At 40.9% G+C, this 20206-nt stretch overlaps 1 protein-coding gene across 2 annotated transcripts in view; it reads right to left on the reverse strand.

Moving 5' to 3' along the window:
• The window catches only part of SYK (spleen associated tyrosine kinase), a 50657-nt gene extending 31720 nt beyond the window's left edge, over positions 1 to 18937 (reverse strand). The window contains exons 1-2 of one of the 2 annotated variants that reach the window (XM_085043006.1): positions 18286 to 18937; positions 392 to 844 (exon numbers count right to left, since the gene is read on the reverse strand). In XM_085043006.1, the coding sequence (XP_084899132.1) occupies positions 392 to 805 (414 nt within the window). In that variant the 5' untranslated portion in view covers positions 806 to 844; positions 18286 to 18937. The remainder of the gene's footprint in view (positions 1 to 391; positions 845 to 18285) is intronic. The other variant, XM_085043005.1, reaches the window with a different exon arrangement.
• Between the last annotated feature and the right edge of the window lie 1269 nt (positions 18938 to 20206).

Consider the following 20206-nt stretch of genomic DNA (forward strand, 5'->3'; position numbering starts at 1 on the left):
AAGTCATCATGTCACCATGATTGTCTGCATATCAATCCATAAAAAAATCAGAATTAAACGCAATGAAACAAACCATTTATCTGTCTTGTTCATTACATCTATTAATTTTCTGTTCAAATCTGATGACATATGTTAGTGCGGTGGTAGATAAGATTATGGTAGCCCAAGACATTATAGAAATTCTAAGGTTTTTGAATTTCAGGAAAACAACACATTGCCAAGTTACTGCATGTACTGGGGAAAAGAAACACCTCACTGTTAAAACTCAAACAGCTATGATTTCATTGTGAAAAAATACTGCCTAGCAGCAGCAATAGCTGGAAACAAAAACTGCAATCTCTTTTCCTCCTAGCTCAAAAACTACTTTACGGCAAGATCAGCCTGGTTTTACCTGCAAATTCCAAGTTTGCTTGACATACTCTCTGATGAGGTTCTCTTTCAAATCTTCAAAGGGTCCTGTTTTGGGTTCAACACCTGGTGGTCGGTTGAAAGGTTTTCTCAGTAGACAGATGAGGCCATCCGCTTCCTCTGAGTGATAGTTAATGAGTTCAGCAGGACTGGCATGCGACTTGCCTCCTGTGATAGCATAAGAGCCACTCAGCTCCCTCTCAATCGTATAGTGATGAACCTTCCTTCCATGGGCCAAAGATAAGGCAAAGCCCCCCAGGTAATTTCGGCTCTGGCGGAGCAAGTATAGTCCATCACTTGCTCCTCCTTGCATCAGATACTCCTCGGCATCTTCGCGTGTGATATTGCCAAAGAAGTATGGCAAATGGTTAGCAGGGTTTGAAGTGCTGGAAGCCATGGTTTTTCTTTTCCAAGCAGCACACCTAGAATACTATATCTGAAAATACAAAGACAGAGACATGAATATTAATAGATAAAAGAGGATAAACTACTAAGATGGCTGTTCCCATGCAATTTTATTCAGAGAATCACAGAATGATTTAGGTTGGAAAAGATCTCTAAGATCATCGAGTCCCAACTTCAACCAATCACCTCCTTGTCAACAAGACCATAGCACAAAGTGCTCTGTCCAGTTGTTTCTTGAATACCTCCAGGCAGGGTGACTTCATCACCTCCCTGGGCAGAGCATTCCAATGTTTAACAACCCTTTCTGCAAAGAAATTTCTCCTGCTGTCCAACCTGTACCTCCGCTGGTGCAGATTGAGGGTATTTTGGTAATATATTTGTTGGTGATACATATGTTGACAATTAGAAAAGTTATTTTAAAATGAAGATTGCATTTTTACTTTTATCCTGTTATAAGTTGTCTTTCTAAATCCCAGCAGGTCTCTTTTCCCACTTGCCATCACCTTGCTAGAAGTGGACAAAATGATCAGAAGTTCAGTTTCTGCTTCTATTGCTGTGAAACACACTGGAGTTAAAATATGAGCCCTTCACAATAAAATGAAGCACGATTTTAGGGAAGCCATGCAGCAATCTGTGGAATTGGCATTAAACAATTCAGGTTGTATGGGTATGGGGTTAATACCCCTTTTGTCCCGCACCTGGCTGAAGTGTGCAACTGGACTATGTGAGGAAAAGTGTAGAAGAATTTACGGACAACTGTGTAGAAAGGGAAGGTCCATAATGCAAAGGTATAACTGAGGAATGGGAGTCTTAATGCAGTGTGTTTTGGCACACAGCACTTCAGACTGACCCCTTCCCTGGCAGTTCTGCAGCAGGCAGAGCTGTTTGTGCCTGCTGCTTAATTAATACATGATCCATTAGTGGATCACAGCTGATTTGCTGTCACTTGTGCTTGTGTCAAAAAACAGTGGCAAAATACCTATGCTACACTGTGAAGGGGTGGTGTGGGGAGGGAAAGAGGGAGAGGGAACACAAAGTCAAATCAACAAGGCTCGCAGAGTATAGAAAACTAGACAGGACACAGTCATGACAAACCACATGCTGTGTAGATCTTCCAGTCTTCTCCCACCTTCCCAAATAAGGGAGACATCAAAGTTGCAAAGATATTGCAACCCTACAAAATAGAGCTTTGTGCAGCATGTTATTTGTTAGTCTTGTGATCTGCAGCTAAGAGTTAATAGTTTAAGTTCCCATACTAGTCTAGTAACATAGCTTTTGCTTCTTAATTGCAAAAGAAAGTTTAACTGAACAGACAAGAGGCAGTCCTCACTATGTCACCACCAAACATTGATTCTACATAAAATACTATGCAAAATGACCATTCTGACTGTACCAGACAAAGCTTTCCTCAAATGGAATAGATTAATTCAGTAACTCAATGCAGGGCCACAGGATTGCAATCAATAATACAAGGGTCATTTAGAGGCCAGTTAATAGTGTCGTAACCCAGGGTCAGGACTGGGATCAATATTATTTAAGATTTTCATTGAAGTGGTGGACAGTCAGGAAAGTGCAGCCCCAGCAAATTTACAAATAATACAAAACAGAGAGTAGTGGCTGAAACATCACAGGGTTGTGATGTCATTTAAAGGGACCTGGAACAGCTAAAAAATTTGAATGAAAGGAATTTAATGAAGCTCAACAAGGGGAAATATCATGAGGAGTGAACTTCGCCCCTTTTGGAGCATCTGCCTTCCTGGCTGGGTGGCATCTCACACCCTTGTAATGTCACCATGGAAGGGCTGTGAGAGCCAGTACCCTTGATGTTTCCAGCAGGGTCTGTGTGCCCACAGTTTGCCCAGGGCCCCTGCGGGTGCACACACAAGGCATGCAGGTTCCATCAGGACACTTGGCTGGCTCTGCCAGCTTAGGCACAGGGGACAGCAGCACTGCACAGGGGCAGCCTGTTCTGGTGTCTCGCTTCCCCTGCCCAGCTGCACAGTGCTGCAGGTTCCACAGGAGCCTGTTCTGGGACAGGGGTGCAAGAATGCTGGTGCACTGGTAACAGGAAACACTCCCAGACAGTTCCTCTTTCTTTCCTGACCACCTTCTCCACTATGCTAACCCGGTGGTGACTGGCAGAGGGTATGGGGATTTAGGGTTGTGAGTATACAAGCTCTTCTCCCAGGGCCCCCTGACACCTTGCCAGAGCCTACCACATACAACTCACACATCTTAGCTGGAGCATGAGGCAGGTGGGGAGGAGATCAGGGCTCTCCCCCTACTCTCCATCTCTGCCATCTTTCCCTGCCTTCCAACAGGGTGCAGAGATATGCACAGACTAGCTGAGCCCCACATCTCTCTGCCCTGCCCCAGGGCTGCAGCTGCTGCTTTCAAGCCTTCAAGGAGAGCCATCAGGAGGCTCTTCCATTGTCTCCCCTCTCCCACAACCTTGTGATGCCTCCCTGACTTTTCTACTCCTAGCACAAAGCAAGATCCAGCACTTTGTATGTCTCTCTTGGCAGGATGTGGCATCAGGCACCCAGGAAGGCACTGGGGACAACAACTCTGCTGCAAGGGACAGTTGAATTGGCCAGACACCCCAGGCAGGGCTGGAGTCAGTCTCTTTCTACATGAGAGAATATGAGAGGAAAAGGCCTCAAGCAGCACTGGGGAGTTTAGATTGGATACCACTGGATTTCTTCACGGAGGATGTTTTCAAGCATTGGAACAGGCTGAGCAGGGAGGTGGTTAAAACACCACTCCTGAAGGGATTTAAAGACCTACAGACTGGTGGTTAGGGACATGGCTTTGTAGTGGTTTGGGTAGTATTAGGTTTACAAGTGGACTTGATGATCTTAATGATCTTTTCCAATCTAAATATTTCTATGACCCTTTGATTCTGTTACTCTGGAAGTCATTATAAACATGGACATTTTGAATGCTCTGGTTCCTCTTTCCTTCACTCCTGCTTATTTGCTTCCCTCACACACCCCCTTGTCGTCCTTTTTTATTCCACTATGCACCACACATACTGCTGGTTAGAATATGAACAAACACCATCCCACCTCTGGCAAAGTGGTCCTTGAAGGCAGGCTCCAAATCTTTGATACCACCTTCAGGGAAGATGGAAGAGAACAGATTTATTACTAGGTTTTTAGTAAGGAAAGAATTTGGATGCGTGAATGATCGACACTGGCTCCTCACCAGCACCGAAAAAAAGAACAAAATAATCCCATAACGTGTCTCATGACAAGAATTGCTCAATACATCTCAGTAATATGTATAGAACAAATATAAAAGAGAAAACTACTACCACAGTGTTAGTCTGTAGAAATTTGTTTTCATGAATGTATTGCATTAAAGTTCATTTTTGCCATACTTCTAGTTTCAGACTTAAAATAATTTTAGGACCTAAAAAATAAAAGAACTTTGGAACAAAAATAACAGCTAATAAAATAAAAGTGGGGCATAGGCCAGGGTTAGAGAGGATAAAATCATCTTCACTGGCTACAAAAATATTCATGGCTACTGAAATTTAAAGTCACTTTGACTATGATGTGTTTCAGATCAGGCTACTGCTCAGGGTATTTTTTTGTCTCAGACCAATCTCAGTATTTTCTACACATTCTTCAGGATGATTTGCCCAGAAACAAGTTCCTAAAAGAAAGGGGGGAAATGAAAATCCACTGCTTGCAATTTAGATGGAGTGTCAGTGATGGCACTGGTGAGGGACTGTCTCTTAAATCTTCAGAATGTAAAACAGAGAAGTTCAAGGTTCAAATAAATGACAAGGCCTGCCATATAAGAAATCTATAAAATATTAAGAATATTCCTCAGTTATGGAAAGAACAGCAGCAGGATTATTATGATCTCTTAGATTTCACAATTTTTTTTTAGAACTGTTTCAGAAAACAGTGACCTGATTTATTTTTGCAAAGTAGGTTACTGTTGGTAGATTTAAGGCAAACTTTCTCTACCCCGTGTTCTAATATGTGAAGAATATTCAGTGTTTAGCAATGGTAGGAAATGTTTGGACTGCGCAGCGTCTACTGGGCATTTACAGAGCCAAATAAACACACAAAATTTCACATAATGGTTAAAAACTTTTAAAAAATTTTGGAAGGATTTCTGAATTTGAAATGGCTGTTCCCTTTGGTTGGAATTTCAAAATCTTGTCTTCCTTTTGGGAGTGTAATACCCTTCTAGATCAGTAATGGACTAGAAGAACATGTTCAAATTCACAGTTTTCTCCTCCTCTAAATTTTTCCAGGTGACAAATATTGCTGCATTTTTCAAGTCAGTGCAGTTTCAAAGGTGAGGCTGTAAAATGTAAAATAGGCTCCCTAAGGGTAGAACGTAAGGCTTTTCCCTTAAGAGTGCTGAAGGAAGTGCGGCTGGTTACCCAAGAGAGGTGCTTCAGCATAACAAAAGTGCAACTAAAGGGCAACTCTCCCCTAAGTTGTTAAATTTGACTTCTAAGGAAGCTACAAAGGCATGCAAATATCAGGCTTATCCTATGTGAAAGAAAAAATATTACGCAAATACATAGGAAAATTAGGTACCCGCTCCCCCTCAGGTAGGTTCCTCATCAACTGCAGGCATAGCACAAGAGTTTATTATCTCACACATTTCATGTATACAAGGAAGTGAAACAATCTCTCAAAACAGATGAGCAAAACTGGGGAAAACTCACCTGGAAGGTGCTAGAAAAAAATCTATAACCATGCTGCTGCCCACTAACATCTTAATTCTATTTCATCTCATATTTAGACAAGGATAAAGAGAGAATAATATCTGTATTAAAAAATTTGCCTAGCAAAAAGGATACTATTACCAAGGTACTGATCTCCAATCTAAAATAAAAAATTATAAATAGGCATATGAATCTTTCTAAAAAGATTAAACAGCGATGTGGAGGGAGACTTATGGATTTCTGATTAATTAGTTTATTCCTCCAGGGGTAAAATGACTGAAGTGTGACAGATCAACAGCCATGTAATGGTGAAACAGTGTAACAAAAATATTCCTGATTTGAACAGTTTTTTTTTTTTACTTTTCCTTGTTTTTCAAAGTAGCAATCTTTGAGCAGGGTATGAAAGTAAAGAGGTAAGGTTTAAAGCAATTGTTTTTTGCATGTACAAGTATGCATAAGGCTCACTAGACATTGCAGAATGACGAAAATATGCTTACTGAAACAATTCGCTCCAGCACAGGTGACATTTTAAGCACCCACAGAACCTCAACAGTTCTCTACTCGCACAAAGAAAAACATTAATAACAAAAAAAATTATTTGATTATGGATTTTCTTCTGAAATTCTTATTTAATTAGGATTCTAATTAAGATTTCATTAATTAATTCTTGTAATCAAGATGTGTGCCTCTAAGAAAAGCAGTACAAGTTTTTTCTTTAAGATTCTTCTCTACATTTCCAACTTATGTAGCATACCTGAAAGCTAAAAGGAATTCAACGTGCATAGAACTAGAAGTACACGTTTGATGGTGACTTGATGTACTATATTAAATATTTTGGTACTTTTATGGTTTAAGGAGAATCTAAAAGGTATACTTCAAACTGATGTACACTTTGACAGAATTACTGTCAAAGTATTACAAATCCATTGTTTTTGCCTCACTTTTAAAGAAAACCAATTTAAAGAATTTTAACAATTAATATGGATTTGAATTACTGTTCTATTCTCAGTTTTTCACCTTTAAAATCACCTTCCAGTGTGCATAGGCAGCTGAGTGGTGGTCTTAATTGGATCCTTCAGATTACCTTTAAATGCTTTCTTTATCTTTTTGCATAAAAATTGAGATTTAATTTCTATCCAGACCTTAGGAGTTTTTATGAGCAAATTATGCAGAAATAGAAGAACACAGCAAATGTTTAAAGTAAGTTATTAGGGCAGGAAATTAGGCAGAATATAATTTTATCGAGTAATTCAAACAAACTAGTGTTTGATCAGGACACTAGAGTGAACTTTCTGACCTACTGAAAAACATTTGAAATCCTTTGTAATTCAACTGGTAATACTGGTGATTTTTGCCCAAACAATGTCTCATTCATCATACTGAACTGGATGTAGTACTGTCTAAAAGGGAGAAGTGACATTCCTATTTCTTTGAGCTACTAATCTTCCTCAGGCAAGTGCCCTTTTTAAGTGCTGATGCTTAGGGCAGTGTCTCAGTCTGCACCTACTGTGTCTTAATCACCCTACAGCCTGCAGCAACATTTCCATCACTCATATTTGGGCTTCCTGCTCCATGTGCTTTCTCCAGGTTCTCCACGAAAAGCTTGCCTCGTACAATCAAACACTCATCTCTGAATGCTGCAGCCTTTTTCTGACAATATAAGTGATGCTGCACTGTTTTTTGCCTTGTACTTCATACTCTAAAAACATGCCTTTTTCATCTCCAAAGACATTTCTGTTATTCCACACATGCTCCTGGCCTGTGCTGACAGATACATGAAGCGTGCTTTAGTTTTTAGCAAGTTTCACTTTTATTATTTCTTCAACACTGGTCTCTTTCCTTAGCACTTCTACAAAAAATATTTTCTTGGGTGTGAAGTTCCATATTTTATTTTGTAACAGTTCAATTCCAGAAGCATTTTCTTTCTTTCTTTCAGATATTTTTGACTTATTGTGATGTTTTTAGGACAACAGTGGTGTTTCTACTAGGGTTTTTAAACAGTGAGATATATTCTTTACCAGAAACATAGCTTAATTAAAGTCTGTCTGGGAAAAACAGAGAACTTGGTAGCTTTCAGATGGGGACTTTTCTGATGAGGAGTTTCGAACATGGATCTAACAATACGATCAGTGAGCTTTGGGATTGTCCCATCTGGAGCAGGTTCGTGTTTCATCATTATTCTGAAAGTCAGTGGCCTTGCTAGCACCTTTCTCAGCTTAAGAGAAAACAGTGTTTGCTCTTGTTCATGCAAATCCCCAGCATTTTGGCCATTTCAGAACAAAAAATTGCCTGCTAAACAGATGGGATTGGTATTTCATCTATTAGGTTCAGAAAAAAAACCATGTATCTCCCCTCCTGTATCAAGGAGTCACTCATAAAAAGAGCTGAAAAGAAATGTCACAAATAGATCCAAATTTATCATTAGCTTCAAAAAACTGTGATATAAAAAATATTTTCCTACAGATTTACTCTCTGGAGTCATCTTAATCAATACTGTAGACAGACAATGGCTTTTTCTCCACTGAAACATGCCAGATATGCCCTCATTCAGTCTAAATTGCATCTGACATTCTGATATCATCAGACTACACCAGGCACTGTAGCTATTGAAACATTTCCTGAGGAAAAACTACTTGACCTGTCAACACAATTACTGCCCTATTACAAGGCAAACAGATGTTTAGAAAAAGCACCACAGCATTCGGGTTCTATTCAGGGCTTTTCTTTTAAGCTTCTCTACTGAGTTCATGGAGGAGAATTCATCTCTAAAAAAGCATTGTTCACTGATGGTAGGAATCTAGTGTCTCTCTTACACAGCACCTTTCTTTTGGGACTCTCCTGTCTTTGGCAGTCTCTTCCTCTAATATTTTTCCCCTAATAAGGTTTTTCTGCTTCGAACATTTAAAAAGCTCAGAATGCTACTGAGAAAGAAATAAAAAAGCCAGGCATCTATGAATTACAATAATTCTTTCCCTGGAATTACAAACCCTATGATTTTTACACACGTTAAAAAGAAAAATAAAAACAAACAACCAAAAAAACCCAAACCCAAAACAAACATATTTTTCCTTTTTGAAAAAGAAACTCCAAAACCACTTGCATAAAAATACAAACATTTTCTTTTACATTCTTACCATCCTCTATTAGCCATTCCCTTACCTACTTTTTCACTCTTACACTGTTACAAATGCAAACACTGCCTCTCACTAAATAAGTCTGTTGCAAGCTTTTCAGACTTAAAACAGGTGGCTTCATTTGTATGGAAGCCAGCTCCCTTTTGGACAAAGTACTCAGCTGTGATTGGTCCCTATTAATTCCCCATGTAAGCAACGGAACCACTGGGATGAGCTACATCTGAAGGAAAGCCTTTAAGATACTGCAGGCAAACCCTTCTCTAATCTCCCATTTTCTTGTTGTGACACGATGTGAACAAACTTCTTTGGGCGCAAACAGACCTTCACCAAGACCAGCTGTGGCTCTGTAGTGACTGCAGAAGAGTACAGGCATACACAGCAGTACCGTTTCCTCCCAGTGCTGGGGAAAAAAAAAAAAAAAAAAAAAAAGAGCCTGTGTTGGGGTGCCGCTACAAAAATCTTACTCAGGGAGCCCCAACTATGTCTCTTCAGGAACTACTAAGCTTAGCTACATTTATATATATATATATATATATATATATATATATACATCTATATGTAAATATATGCATATTTCCTTTATGGTTTTGTTTCAAATATATATTTCCTTTCCAGAATTACAATAAAAATAAAACTCCTTTATGTACCACAGAGCCTACAATGACTGCACAGAGGGAGCTGTGAAATGAACTTACAGTCAGTGAAAACATGTGAAGAGCAAAACAAAACAAAACAAATTATCATCTTTCTTGCAAGAAGAATCACAAAAAAAGATGGAACTGCCTAGTCAATGACCTGTGTATTTTCAGGTTCAAAGTTACAGTGCCATTAAATACAAAACCATAGCATGTTTCCAGGTGGAATATATTTTCGTTTATACAGAAGAGTTTTTACAAAGACAGCAATAACAAAACTGTTATGGATAAGATGGTGATAGCACAGTAAAACTAAGACACATCTAACTATCACTAAATTTCCCACTGACCCCGAATTACTCCAAAATCTGCTTTCAAGGTTCACTACTGTCTACTGTTTTTCACAGCTCAGAAAGAAGTTGCGAGACAAATGAGATCTATCAGAGTGCTATACAAACAACAATGTTGACTCAAAATATTCCTCCTTTTCCAGGAAGGCAAAACTTGGAATACCTGTCCAATTTCCAAACACACACAAAAAGAGTGTCTTGGGACAGAGCCAGTGATACTGTGAATTTTTTATTACCATGAGAACTGAGAAAGGCTGGCTCCATTCAGAAGGATCAGGGTCCAAATGAGAATGCATTCACAATCCATAACTTTGATTTTCATTCTTTATGACATTTTTTAGCAAATTTGCTTGTACACAAGACATCTCAGAATCAAAACATCATCAGTTCTAGAAAGAAGTCGCTACAATCAAACAGAAGGTAAAAGAAAAATCCTATCCACAAAAGAATACAACCCACGAGAAATTCAACATTATTACAGCAGTCTTGGAAGTTTATAGCCATACAGAACTGAGACAAAATGCCATGTTTCATTCAAAATTTTGGATAAAACCCACTCTGATTTTACTGGTTGGCAGACCAAAAAGGTAAGGGGCTATTTTACATTGCAGTAAGTATCTTTGTTTTACTTTTTTTAAGATTAGAATTGTTGCCATAGCTGACACTTTCAAAGCTATTCTTCATAATACGTTCATGTATAAACTCCTCTGCTTTGTGCAGCTCTGTCTCTACTCAGTTCCAAGCCTAGAGACTACAGATGTAGAGATGATCTCAGTTTCTCAGCCATGAATATTAGCCTTCACTTATTGTTAAGCAAACGACAAGCCAGGAACACTTGGAACCCCATATACTTCATTCATTTATCTTATATTAATTGGTCTATCTTCAGAATTGCTGAAATATTTGCTCAATAGATGCCTCAATGGACTGGCCCCATGAGTCACACTGGCAAAATTAGTAGGTTCCTCTTTCCGACCAAGGCTATTTTGTCATCTGAAAAAGTCTGCAGTATCCTGCTTTATATATTAAGTACAAAAATTATTGCAGGAACAAAAATAACTTGCCTTTCATACTCCTAGAATAGGCAAGCTTCTACAAAACTGGCCAAGCCTTCTCAGTGCCACTTTCTGGAGTCTGTAAAAACCACGCCGTGTTACCTTGTTTTTTAAAAAGCTTCTGCTAGGAGCACAGGCCATGTAAATGTTGTGCTATAGACACACTGCAAGCACCATTGACTCATTTCTTACTCGCAATTACACTCAGAAAGAATTCACACCCACAGAGGTGGAAGAAAGACCAAACATTTTTGTTTTTTGAAAGCAAGATGTCATACTTGTTCATACAGCCAGACTGTCAACATTAAGGATGAGTTTATTAAAATCTATCTAATAATTAAAATTATAGAGCCGTAAGATTGTTTGGGTTGGAAGGGACCCTAAAAATCACCTAGTCTCAACTCCTCTGCTATGGGTAGAAACACCTTTCACCAGATCAAGTTGCTCAGAGCCCCATCCAATATGGCCTTGGACATTGCCATGGATGGGGCATCCACAACTCCTCTGGTCAACCAGTTCAAGTGCCTTAACCCCCCTGCAGTAAAGAATTTTTAATTCAACAGCATTTTTCGTAGGAGACAAGGGAATGCTTCTCTTGAAAAATATTGTTGTCCAACAATTGTTCCAGCTCTTCTTGACTAGGTTTATGAGGACACGCACATCATGAAAGACAGACTGATTTGCAAAAGAGACTCTTCATAACAATTAGTGCATCAATCAAACAGCCATCCAGAAAAGACTAAGTCTGCTTCCCATATCAGCCTTTATCATCAGAACAAGCAGCACAGATAAAACATACTTCTCTTTGGTATAAAGAGAGAATTAAACAGTCTTTTAGCAGGCAGGAATCCATTTTATCCAGCAAACAAACTGAAACCTAACCTCTCCTCACACATAACACATAGAATGTTCCAGAAACACTACACAGAGAGAGAAGCATGAGCTCTCTCTCCCTTCCTGCAAAGTAAGCCCATGTGCAACCCCTGGACCAATGAAATACCCTTGACAAGGCCAATTTATCACTCTGGGCAGAGAGAGGATGCACCTGCCTCAGCATGTTCTGGGCCAATAGGCAGAATTTCCCTATCTGTTGCATGACAAACTGTGAGGCTGGAAAGTACAGCTAGTAGTCAGGCTTCTTTTTCATGGTGTGTTGTGCTCTGCACAGCATCAACAGTTACCTCACTAAGTGGTCCATAACTGCCACTGTGGATAGCTACCATATCAGGATAGCAAAAAGCCACTTCTGTTTGATCAAACTCATGCCTTGAGAGTTGGAGGCAACTGGATTTCACACTAGCAGCACCATGGCCTCAACACACCACTGCTTGCAAGCAAACAGAGCTCTGCATCATTTCAGAAATCATGTTCCAGTTGCTTTGAGTTTGCTCATCCCTTACTGGATTTTTTTCCTGCACTTCTGTGCAAAGAAATAGCTGCTGACCAGTTGTTCAGGGCACCTGAGGCAGTATGAGATTTCTTGCCAACTGCACCTGATAACTGAGGACAGAAAGGTCCCTCAAACCCTCTCTCAAAGCCACTTCATTTCTGGGGTGTCAGAACTGTTCAGCACAGTGCTTTTCTGCTTGACACTTATTTTAAATAAGTGATCATTTTCACTTCACACTAGCAAGTTGCTCCACTGATTCAAAAGATAGTTAATCCCATTATCCAATTTGAAAAATACTCTTAAACATCCTGCTTGCTTTACTAACTCTTGAGGAAAACACAGTGAAATTCATAGGAATTCTATGAAATGCAGCAGTGAAATCCATCATTTTATGTCAAAGTTGACAATATTAGTGCTTGGTCCTTTGCTTAACGTTCCCCATATTTCAGGTATTGAGCAACTTGGTCTAATAAAAGGTGACCCTGACCATGGTAGAGCAGTTGGAGCTAAATGATCTTTAAGGTCTCTACCAATCCAGAACTCTGTGCAATTCTGTGATATCAAAGATTATCACCTTGACAAAATCTTAGGTTTGGAGTTTTTTGCATAGAATGGACTTCTTGATTCAAGTTACTAAATTTGGTCTGAGTTTCCCAGAGTAGGAACCTACCCATAAGCAACGACTTAATATACATGTACCAGCTTCCTTTTCTATGTTGTCTCCAAACAAAATGATGGAAAGGGTTTTCTTCAGTTGAATTTTTTCTGTAATTAAATTTACAAGAATTTTAGGAGGGAGGAAAAGCTGTCTTTATGGCAGATTTCTAACCTCAGTTTTTGAATCTACACTAAGAAATCAACTTTTCACCTATTAAAAGAAATCAAGAAATCCATTTTGTAAAAAAAATGTAGACATTGTTTTAAACTGAGCCAATTTTGAAACCAATACTAGAATTTTTAAAAGCAGAACTACACACTCCGTGGTCAGCAGCAACATACACTTTAACATTTTAGGTCTAGCACCCCACACATGTTCTCAGTCACACTGGCTTTAGCTAAGATACATACTATAGTGTCTCTATATATTCTGGATTCTATTTTTCCTATGAGCTCTGGTCTTAGAAGTTTTGTGGTTTCTTCCTTTTCTTCCCCAACCCATTTCCTTAATTATTTTATACAAAGAGGGGTGAGAGGGGCAGAAAAAGAGCAAGTCTATCCAAGGGGGAAGGAGTAGGCTGTGGTTGAAGCACTTAATGGTGACACCTTATTCATTTTAATCAAACTTTTGTTTAAGATAAGGATATGTGATATTTTAATATTTAAGTGATTGCCTGTTTCCTTGGTACATATCCTACTCTTAACACTTCCTGAATGTATTTTCTCTCATTGCCATCAATCACTGTTGTGTTTTCTGTGAATTTCAACTCCACCCCTAGCCAAGGCATTGTCTCAGGGATTTACACGGCTGGACTTACATACTATCATGTCAAAAGTCCTGCTTCTCTATCAAAGATTTTATCACCTCACATCTTACTTACATGCAGTGTCAGTGCTGAAAGATTCCTTCTGCTGCCTTTTTCCATTTTGAAAGCAAGAGAAGTTGTTGGAATTATTTCTGGACATTTTATCCATTCAAGACACCTGAAAATCCATATCTGTTTGGAGAAACACTATCTCCAAGCAAATGAGGACAAAACTGGAGAAATGACAGAGTTGTCCTAGCTGGTCAATCAATACATTCCAACATCAGTTTATTACACACTGAGTGGTAGTGAAACCTGACCAACTATCTGTATCATACTTGTGCCTGCTGGTTATTTAGGTTCTAATACATGTTAATTTTTCATTAGTTGTTCTGGTACCTGGTACAAAAGGAAGGCTTGTGGCATTTTGCATATCATAGAATTGTAGGATGGCTTGGGTTGGAGCGACCTTAAAGATCATCCAGATTCAAACCCCCTGCCATGGGCAGAAACACCTTTTACTAGGCCATGTTTGTGCAGAGACCCACCCTGGGTGGCCAGCCCCAGCCTGGCCTTGAACACTCCCAGGGATGAGGCATCCACATCTTCCCTGGGCAAACTGCTCCCGTGCCTCACCACACTCACAGGAAAGAATTTCTTCCTAATATCTAATCTAAACATACACAGCTTTAAGCCATTGTACCTTGTCTTATCACTACATGCTCTTATTAAATGTCTTGCCATCTTTCTTGTGGGTTCCCTTCAAGTACTGGAAGGCTGCACTTAGGTCACCCTGAAAGCATGTCTTTCCCAGGCTGAGCAATCTCTCAGTCTTTCCTCATAGGAGAGGTTCTTCATCGTTCTAATCACCTTAGTGTCTCTCCTCTGAACTTGCTCCAACAGGTCCATGTCCTTGCTGTGCAGGGTCCCCAGAGCTGATGCAGTGCTCCAGGTGGGTCTCACCAGAGCAGAGCAGAGGGGCACAATCCCCTCCCTTCCCTGCTGCCCATGCTGCTTTGGATGCAGCCCAGGACACATTTGGCTCTCTGGGCTGGGAGTGCACATGGCTGGGTCATGTCCAGCCTCTCACTCACCAGCACCCCCAAGTCCTTCTCCCCAGGGCTGCCCTCAGTCTTTTCATCCCCAGCCTGTGTTGATACTGGAGATTGCTCTGACCCAGCTGCAGCACCTTGCCCTTGGACTTGTTAAAGTTCATGAGATTCCCATGGGCCCAGTTCTTGAGCTTGTCCAGGTCCCTCTGGATGGCATTCCATCCTTCAGGTGTGTCAACAGAACCTCACAGCTTGGTGTCATCTAAAAATTTTCTAAGGATGTACTTGATCCTATTGTCTATGTCATTAATGAATATATCAAATTCAAATATATTCAATTTATTAATGAATATATCAAACACTGGTCCCAATATGGATATACCAAAATCTCTTTATAACATTAGAATCCCTGTGAGTCTTAAAAGTATTTTTACCCTTTCTTTCATTTTTACAAAAGCCACTCTTAGAGACGAGGTCATTTAATCATCTTATGTAAAGGTATAGGAAAATATAACCTAATTTTAAATTTGGAATGTAAAGACAAACTACAAAATTGTATTTTATTTCTTTGAGGCAGGTGATATTTTTGTGTCAAACACAATGTTTATTTATTAATTACCATTTCCTACAGCAAATCCTGGAATATTTTCTTTGTGGTTCAGGAGCACACGGGCTCCTTCACACTTCTTGCACTTGCAACGCTGATGTTTTCCAATTGCTCAAACAAGCAACGCAGAAATCAGTGGGAAATGTTTTCTTCTGCTTAACTGTCCTCTACATGCCTCCTTCTGTGAAATGCCTCCACATTATGCAGTGTCATGAAATTAAAAGCTAAACAAGATCAGCTGTGTATCCTTGCTGCTGGAACCTTAAAATAAAATGTAAATACTAAAGGATAGCTTTGTGATCAAATCATTTTACCATGACTCAAATAAATACTAATAATTGCGTATTGTACTATCCTACAATGTACAAAAGATTAGGGAAGGATACTGCAATGTCCAAAGATTTTTTTTTTCCTCATATGAATGATTGAAAGGCTTAAATCCAACTGCAGAAATTAATAATATTTTTCTGCAAAAGTAGTGCAGATATTAAGAACCTTTTTTTTTGAAAAGTGCTTCTAGAAATGCCAGCTGAGACATAAAGTGAGCTGCCCTCTCATTCTCTACAAAAATTTTCTTATTTTGTCAAATGCAAGCAAAACAAATGCTAAACTGACCTACAAAATTGTTTCCTTATGTTGATGTGGGATTTTACTTTTTCTTAAATTAGAAATTAAGAAAAATTTTCTTAAATTAGAAATTAACTGTAAATCCTTGCAAGAAAGGAAGTTTTCATTCTTATGACTGAACCTTACTACTGACAACCACAAATACCTTCACGTACACCTTCAGCATTTTAGCAGATACCTTGAGTGGTACAAGTACTCTTGACCCAGTGGAACAACTCACTTAAGCATATGTTTACATTTAAGTAAAAAAGAAGTAGTTTTTCAAAGTAGCTAGCTGTTTATGTTGAGCACAAAATAACATATTAGAAGACTCATTTTGAAAGGGTTTTTCTTTGACTCTTACTCACAGTCACAGATAACTCTTGTTGTTGTGTTATAAACCCAGACAAGTTCCCCTTTTCAGCTGTGCTATTCTGGAGCTAAACACACAAAACTGAAGGCAGATTCTGGCACAGTCTGTGTAATGCATACACAACAGATTTTGAGGCACTGATCCAAAAGACCATAAAGCTGGAAAAAGGATGACACTACCTAGAATCTTCAGTAGATTCAGATGTAAACAGAATTTCTTACAGTCACAGATTTCAAGCCAGCAATGGCAATAGACTCATTGTTTTCTGGACTCATTACAACATGTAAAAAGGATGAGGAAGGAAAAAAAGAAGTGTAATTTGCAAAAAATGAAGTAAATGATCATCAGGAGACCATGAAAAAAACATACATTTAAGAAGTGATTTCTCCCACTTCCTATAGCTCTGTCAAAACAGATCCAGAAGAAAGGATGGGAGACTAAGGAAATGACTCTACATTTTTTCTTTTCTTTTCCTTTCTTTTCTTTTTTTTTTTTTGGTCATTTGTGTCTGCAAAGGTGCTTAAGACAAGCTTATAATTGCACCATCAGTCTTCTAAGCTGTTATTTTGTGATCAACATAAACTGCTAGCTACTTCTAAAAATAAATTTGTTTTTGTCTTCCTGTGACTTCGGATCTAATTCTGCTCTTGTGTCAGAATTGCAACAATGTGCAAAAGCAAAAGCTGCACAGTACACCCTTGCTTTGACAGTGTTAATATTTTTTATCTGAAACAAAACCAGAATTAGTCAATCATATTTCTTATGGTATTTTGCAGTTATTTGAAGTGATTGTGAAAACAAAAACAATTACATACTTTGATCTATTTCAGCCATTTTTAAGATATCTATGACTATAATCTTTCTCCCCCACAAGATAACTGTCACAATATAAAGAACACTGAAACTTCCTTATTTATCTCTCAAAGCTCAACAGAGGGATGAAGGGGAAAAGAAAAAAAAAAAAAAAAAGAAGTCACAGTTCCTCTAAGTGGACTGCCTCAATTTGCACTGCTACAGTGTATGGCCTTCAAGACTGTAAAAATACAGAGCTTTGCATGCTGAAACCAGACACATCTGTACCGGAGGGCTCTGCCCATGGATTACTCTGTGGATTCAAACCAAGGACTCAGGAGATCTAAGCTTCTGTGGATAAAAAAAGCATGAAAGAAAACTAACAGAAAAGAACATTTTAAAAAATCATAAACTGTTAATGCCCCAAAGAAGAGTAACTTCGTTTAAAACTTGTTTTAAATAATAATTTTAGAATATTTCATGTAACTTGGCCAGACTGGGACTCTACCTGCCTCTTGTCTAATGGTTTGTTTCACCTAGCAAAAGTATTGTTTAACTTTGTCCAAAATAACACCACTTCGGATTAATCCAGACAGCTACAACATGAACTGTATGCAGTACAGTTCTAACAAATAATGCTGGAAGAACACAAATGAAGAGGAATTACTCTGGCACCAGGCTTGAAGAATCAACTACTCTCAGCAGTTCTAGTGATACAATAACCACAGCTGTTTTCTGGGAAACAAAATAGGGAAGTTTGGTAAGAAAACCCACATTTTAAAAGATATTTTGTCAGGCTTTCACAGGCTATGCACCATTCAGACAGCAGCCCTACTTTCGTGTACACTTGGCTTTGTTCAAAACAGGCCACCACAATAACGCCTCGAGATAAAGACAAATCACTTTTCTTTTGCACCTGAGTTTTAGATTTAAATTCCCGGGCCCTGGGCTAGCGGCTTCTATTCTGCAAAGCACTGCGATGCAAGAAGGTTTGAGGCTGTTGGTTCGTTTCCAGCAGCCCGCTCCCTCGCCGACACGAGTGCCCCTCTGTGCCGCGGCTCCTCACGGCTCTGCTGTGTCCCAAGCGCTTCACCCTTGCTCCCGCCCGCTGCTCAGCGCTCCGGCGCTCGTTTCTGCCCGTGCCCGCAGCCTCGATCCCCCGAGCCCCACAGCAGGGGCAGCAGCGCCGCCAGCCCCGGTAGCCCCGGTAGCCCCGGTAGCCCCGGCCCGGCGCGGCGCTGGCGGGGAAGGGGCGGGCGGTGGCTCCGGGCCGGTGGCGCTCCGTGTCCCCGCGCTGGCGGCCCGGCGCCGCTACTCACCGCTCCTCGGGGTCACTGGCCTCCGCGCCTTCTGCCGCTGCCGGCGGGGAGGCAGCCCTCGGGCTGGCAGGGGGCCGTGCTGTGCCGTGCCGTGCCGAGCCGTGCCGGGGTGCGGCCGGGAGCGGGGCTGGACCCTGTCTTAGCGCCGCCGGATCCGCCGCTTCCTCGTTTTCTCTCTTAGCCGCGGCCACTTCCTCAGCGCGGTGTGGGCGAGCACTCCCTGCGCTCCAGCGGGCGCGGCCGCCGTGCTCCGGACCCTCTTTGCCCGGCCAGGCACCGCTGCAGCCCCGCTCCCGCCGCGGTCAGCTCTCCCGCGGGCGAGCACGCTCCGTGCCCTGCGGACCCGCGGCTCGGGCTGCTGGCTGCCGCGGGTCGCTCGGTGCCCTGTGCCGGGGCTGTCGCTGGCACCCTGCGCTGCCGGCTCTCCGCGGGACCCCTCCTGCCTCGGGCTCCTGTCGCGGCGGCGGTGCCCCGCGGGCATCTGGCGTTGGAAGATGGACGTGCCGTGCCTCGGCACCACGCCGGGAACAGAGGATCGAAACGTGTGAATTGCGGGCTTCTTGGAAGGGGAAAACGAGTGTGCACGTATTGGTGCACACATCAATTGTGAATTGGTGAATTCTGAAATATTGAAGTTCTGTGTCTGATGCTTTGTGTGTACTTCGCTGAGAAAAGGACTCTTAGAGGGCTTCCTTCTGGAGTAACACGGGCACCTGCCATAGCACAATATCACCCTTCTGGCTATATTCCACGCAAAAAACCTGTCCCATATTTTGTTCAAGCATTTGTATCAGCTCCAGGTGTGAAGGAGACTTCACTGTACCCAGGCACTTAGCTTGAAGGAAAGTCCTTCTTCAAGGCCTCCTCAGCACCCTGTGTGACGAAATTAATTCCTGTGGCAGATGAGACCACACAGCCCAAAAGTGCAGTCCCTCTCACTGTCCTTTGCGAGGGACTGCCCAGGGACAGACTGCTCCTGATGTGGGTCATATGGGACTGATGAGTGGCACGAGGGACCTTGGGTGAAGCCTGAGTGGGCAGGTCTCCTTCAGCGATGACTCTGTGGTGTGACACAGTGTGGTGTCCCGTGACGGGCAGTGCTTGCAGCAGGAAAAGTCCACTTCCTTCCTCATAATAAACTGCTTTTATCACTAATGTAGGATACAGGCATTATTTTCAGTGTCAAAAACTGTCTCTCTTTCTTTACTGTAAAATGGTCTGTACACCCACCTAATATTCAGTAGAGCTGACAACGTTCAAAGCTCTCATATTTCATGCCAGTTAAAAAGGTCTCTGCCTTTCCTTCATTTCAATGAGACATTTGGTAGTTGCTGTAATGGCAGTACAGCAGTGCATTTTTTATTGGCACTGTCTACGTGTTAGAAAAAGAGAATAACTTAGAAAACTTAATTCTTGGACCTGTTTTGATGGTATTGCACTTTTCCTATTAATATCCAAGTGTGAACAGATCTGCAGGAAATAGCTTTTGGAAAGGCATGATTGGTCTACAACCTGTTTTTTAAGGGGAAATCTCATCTTAAGTTGGTGAAAAAATCACCAGTTGCATAAGCAATTGTAGTGGACCTAGCTAGGAAGGGATTAGCTTCCATTACTGCAGCCAATGCAGCACTATATCTTTGTTTTTGTGTAAAAGGGTATTGATACCACACTAATATTTTGTCTATTCCCATACACTACTTGCACAATGTCAAGGCTTTCTCCATTTCTTGCTCTGCCCCTTTTCATAGTGTGTAAGCTAGAGGTGCACAAGGAGTTTGGAAGGGACAGAGCTGGGACAGCTGCCCACAACTGACCAAAGGGATAGCCCTTACCATGACTGGCACTCAAAAGTGGGAATAGATGAAGAAGTGTGGAAGGGTGTGGGGTTCTTCCAAGGTGGCCACCAATCTGAGATTTTCTG

The sequence above is a fragment of the Lichenostomus cassidix genome, chromosome Z, assembly GCF_008360975.1.
Source record: "Lichenostomus cassidix isolate B80296 chromosome Z, HeHo_3.0, whole genome shotgun sequence".
In the NCBI taxonomy this organism is placed as follows: Eukaryota; Metazoa; Chordata; class Aves; order Passeriformes; family Meliphagidae; genus Lichenostomus; species Lichenostomus cassidix.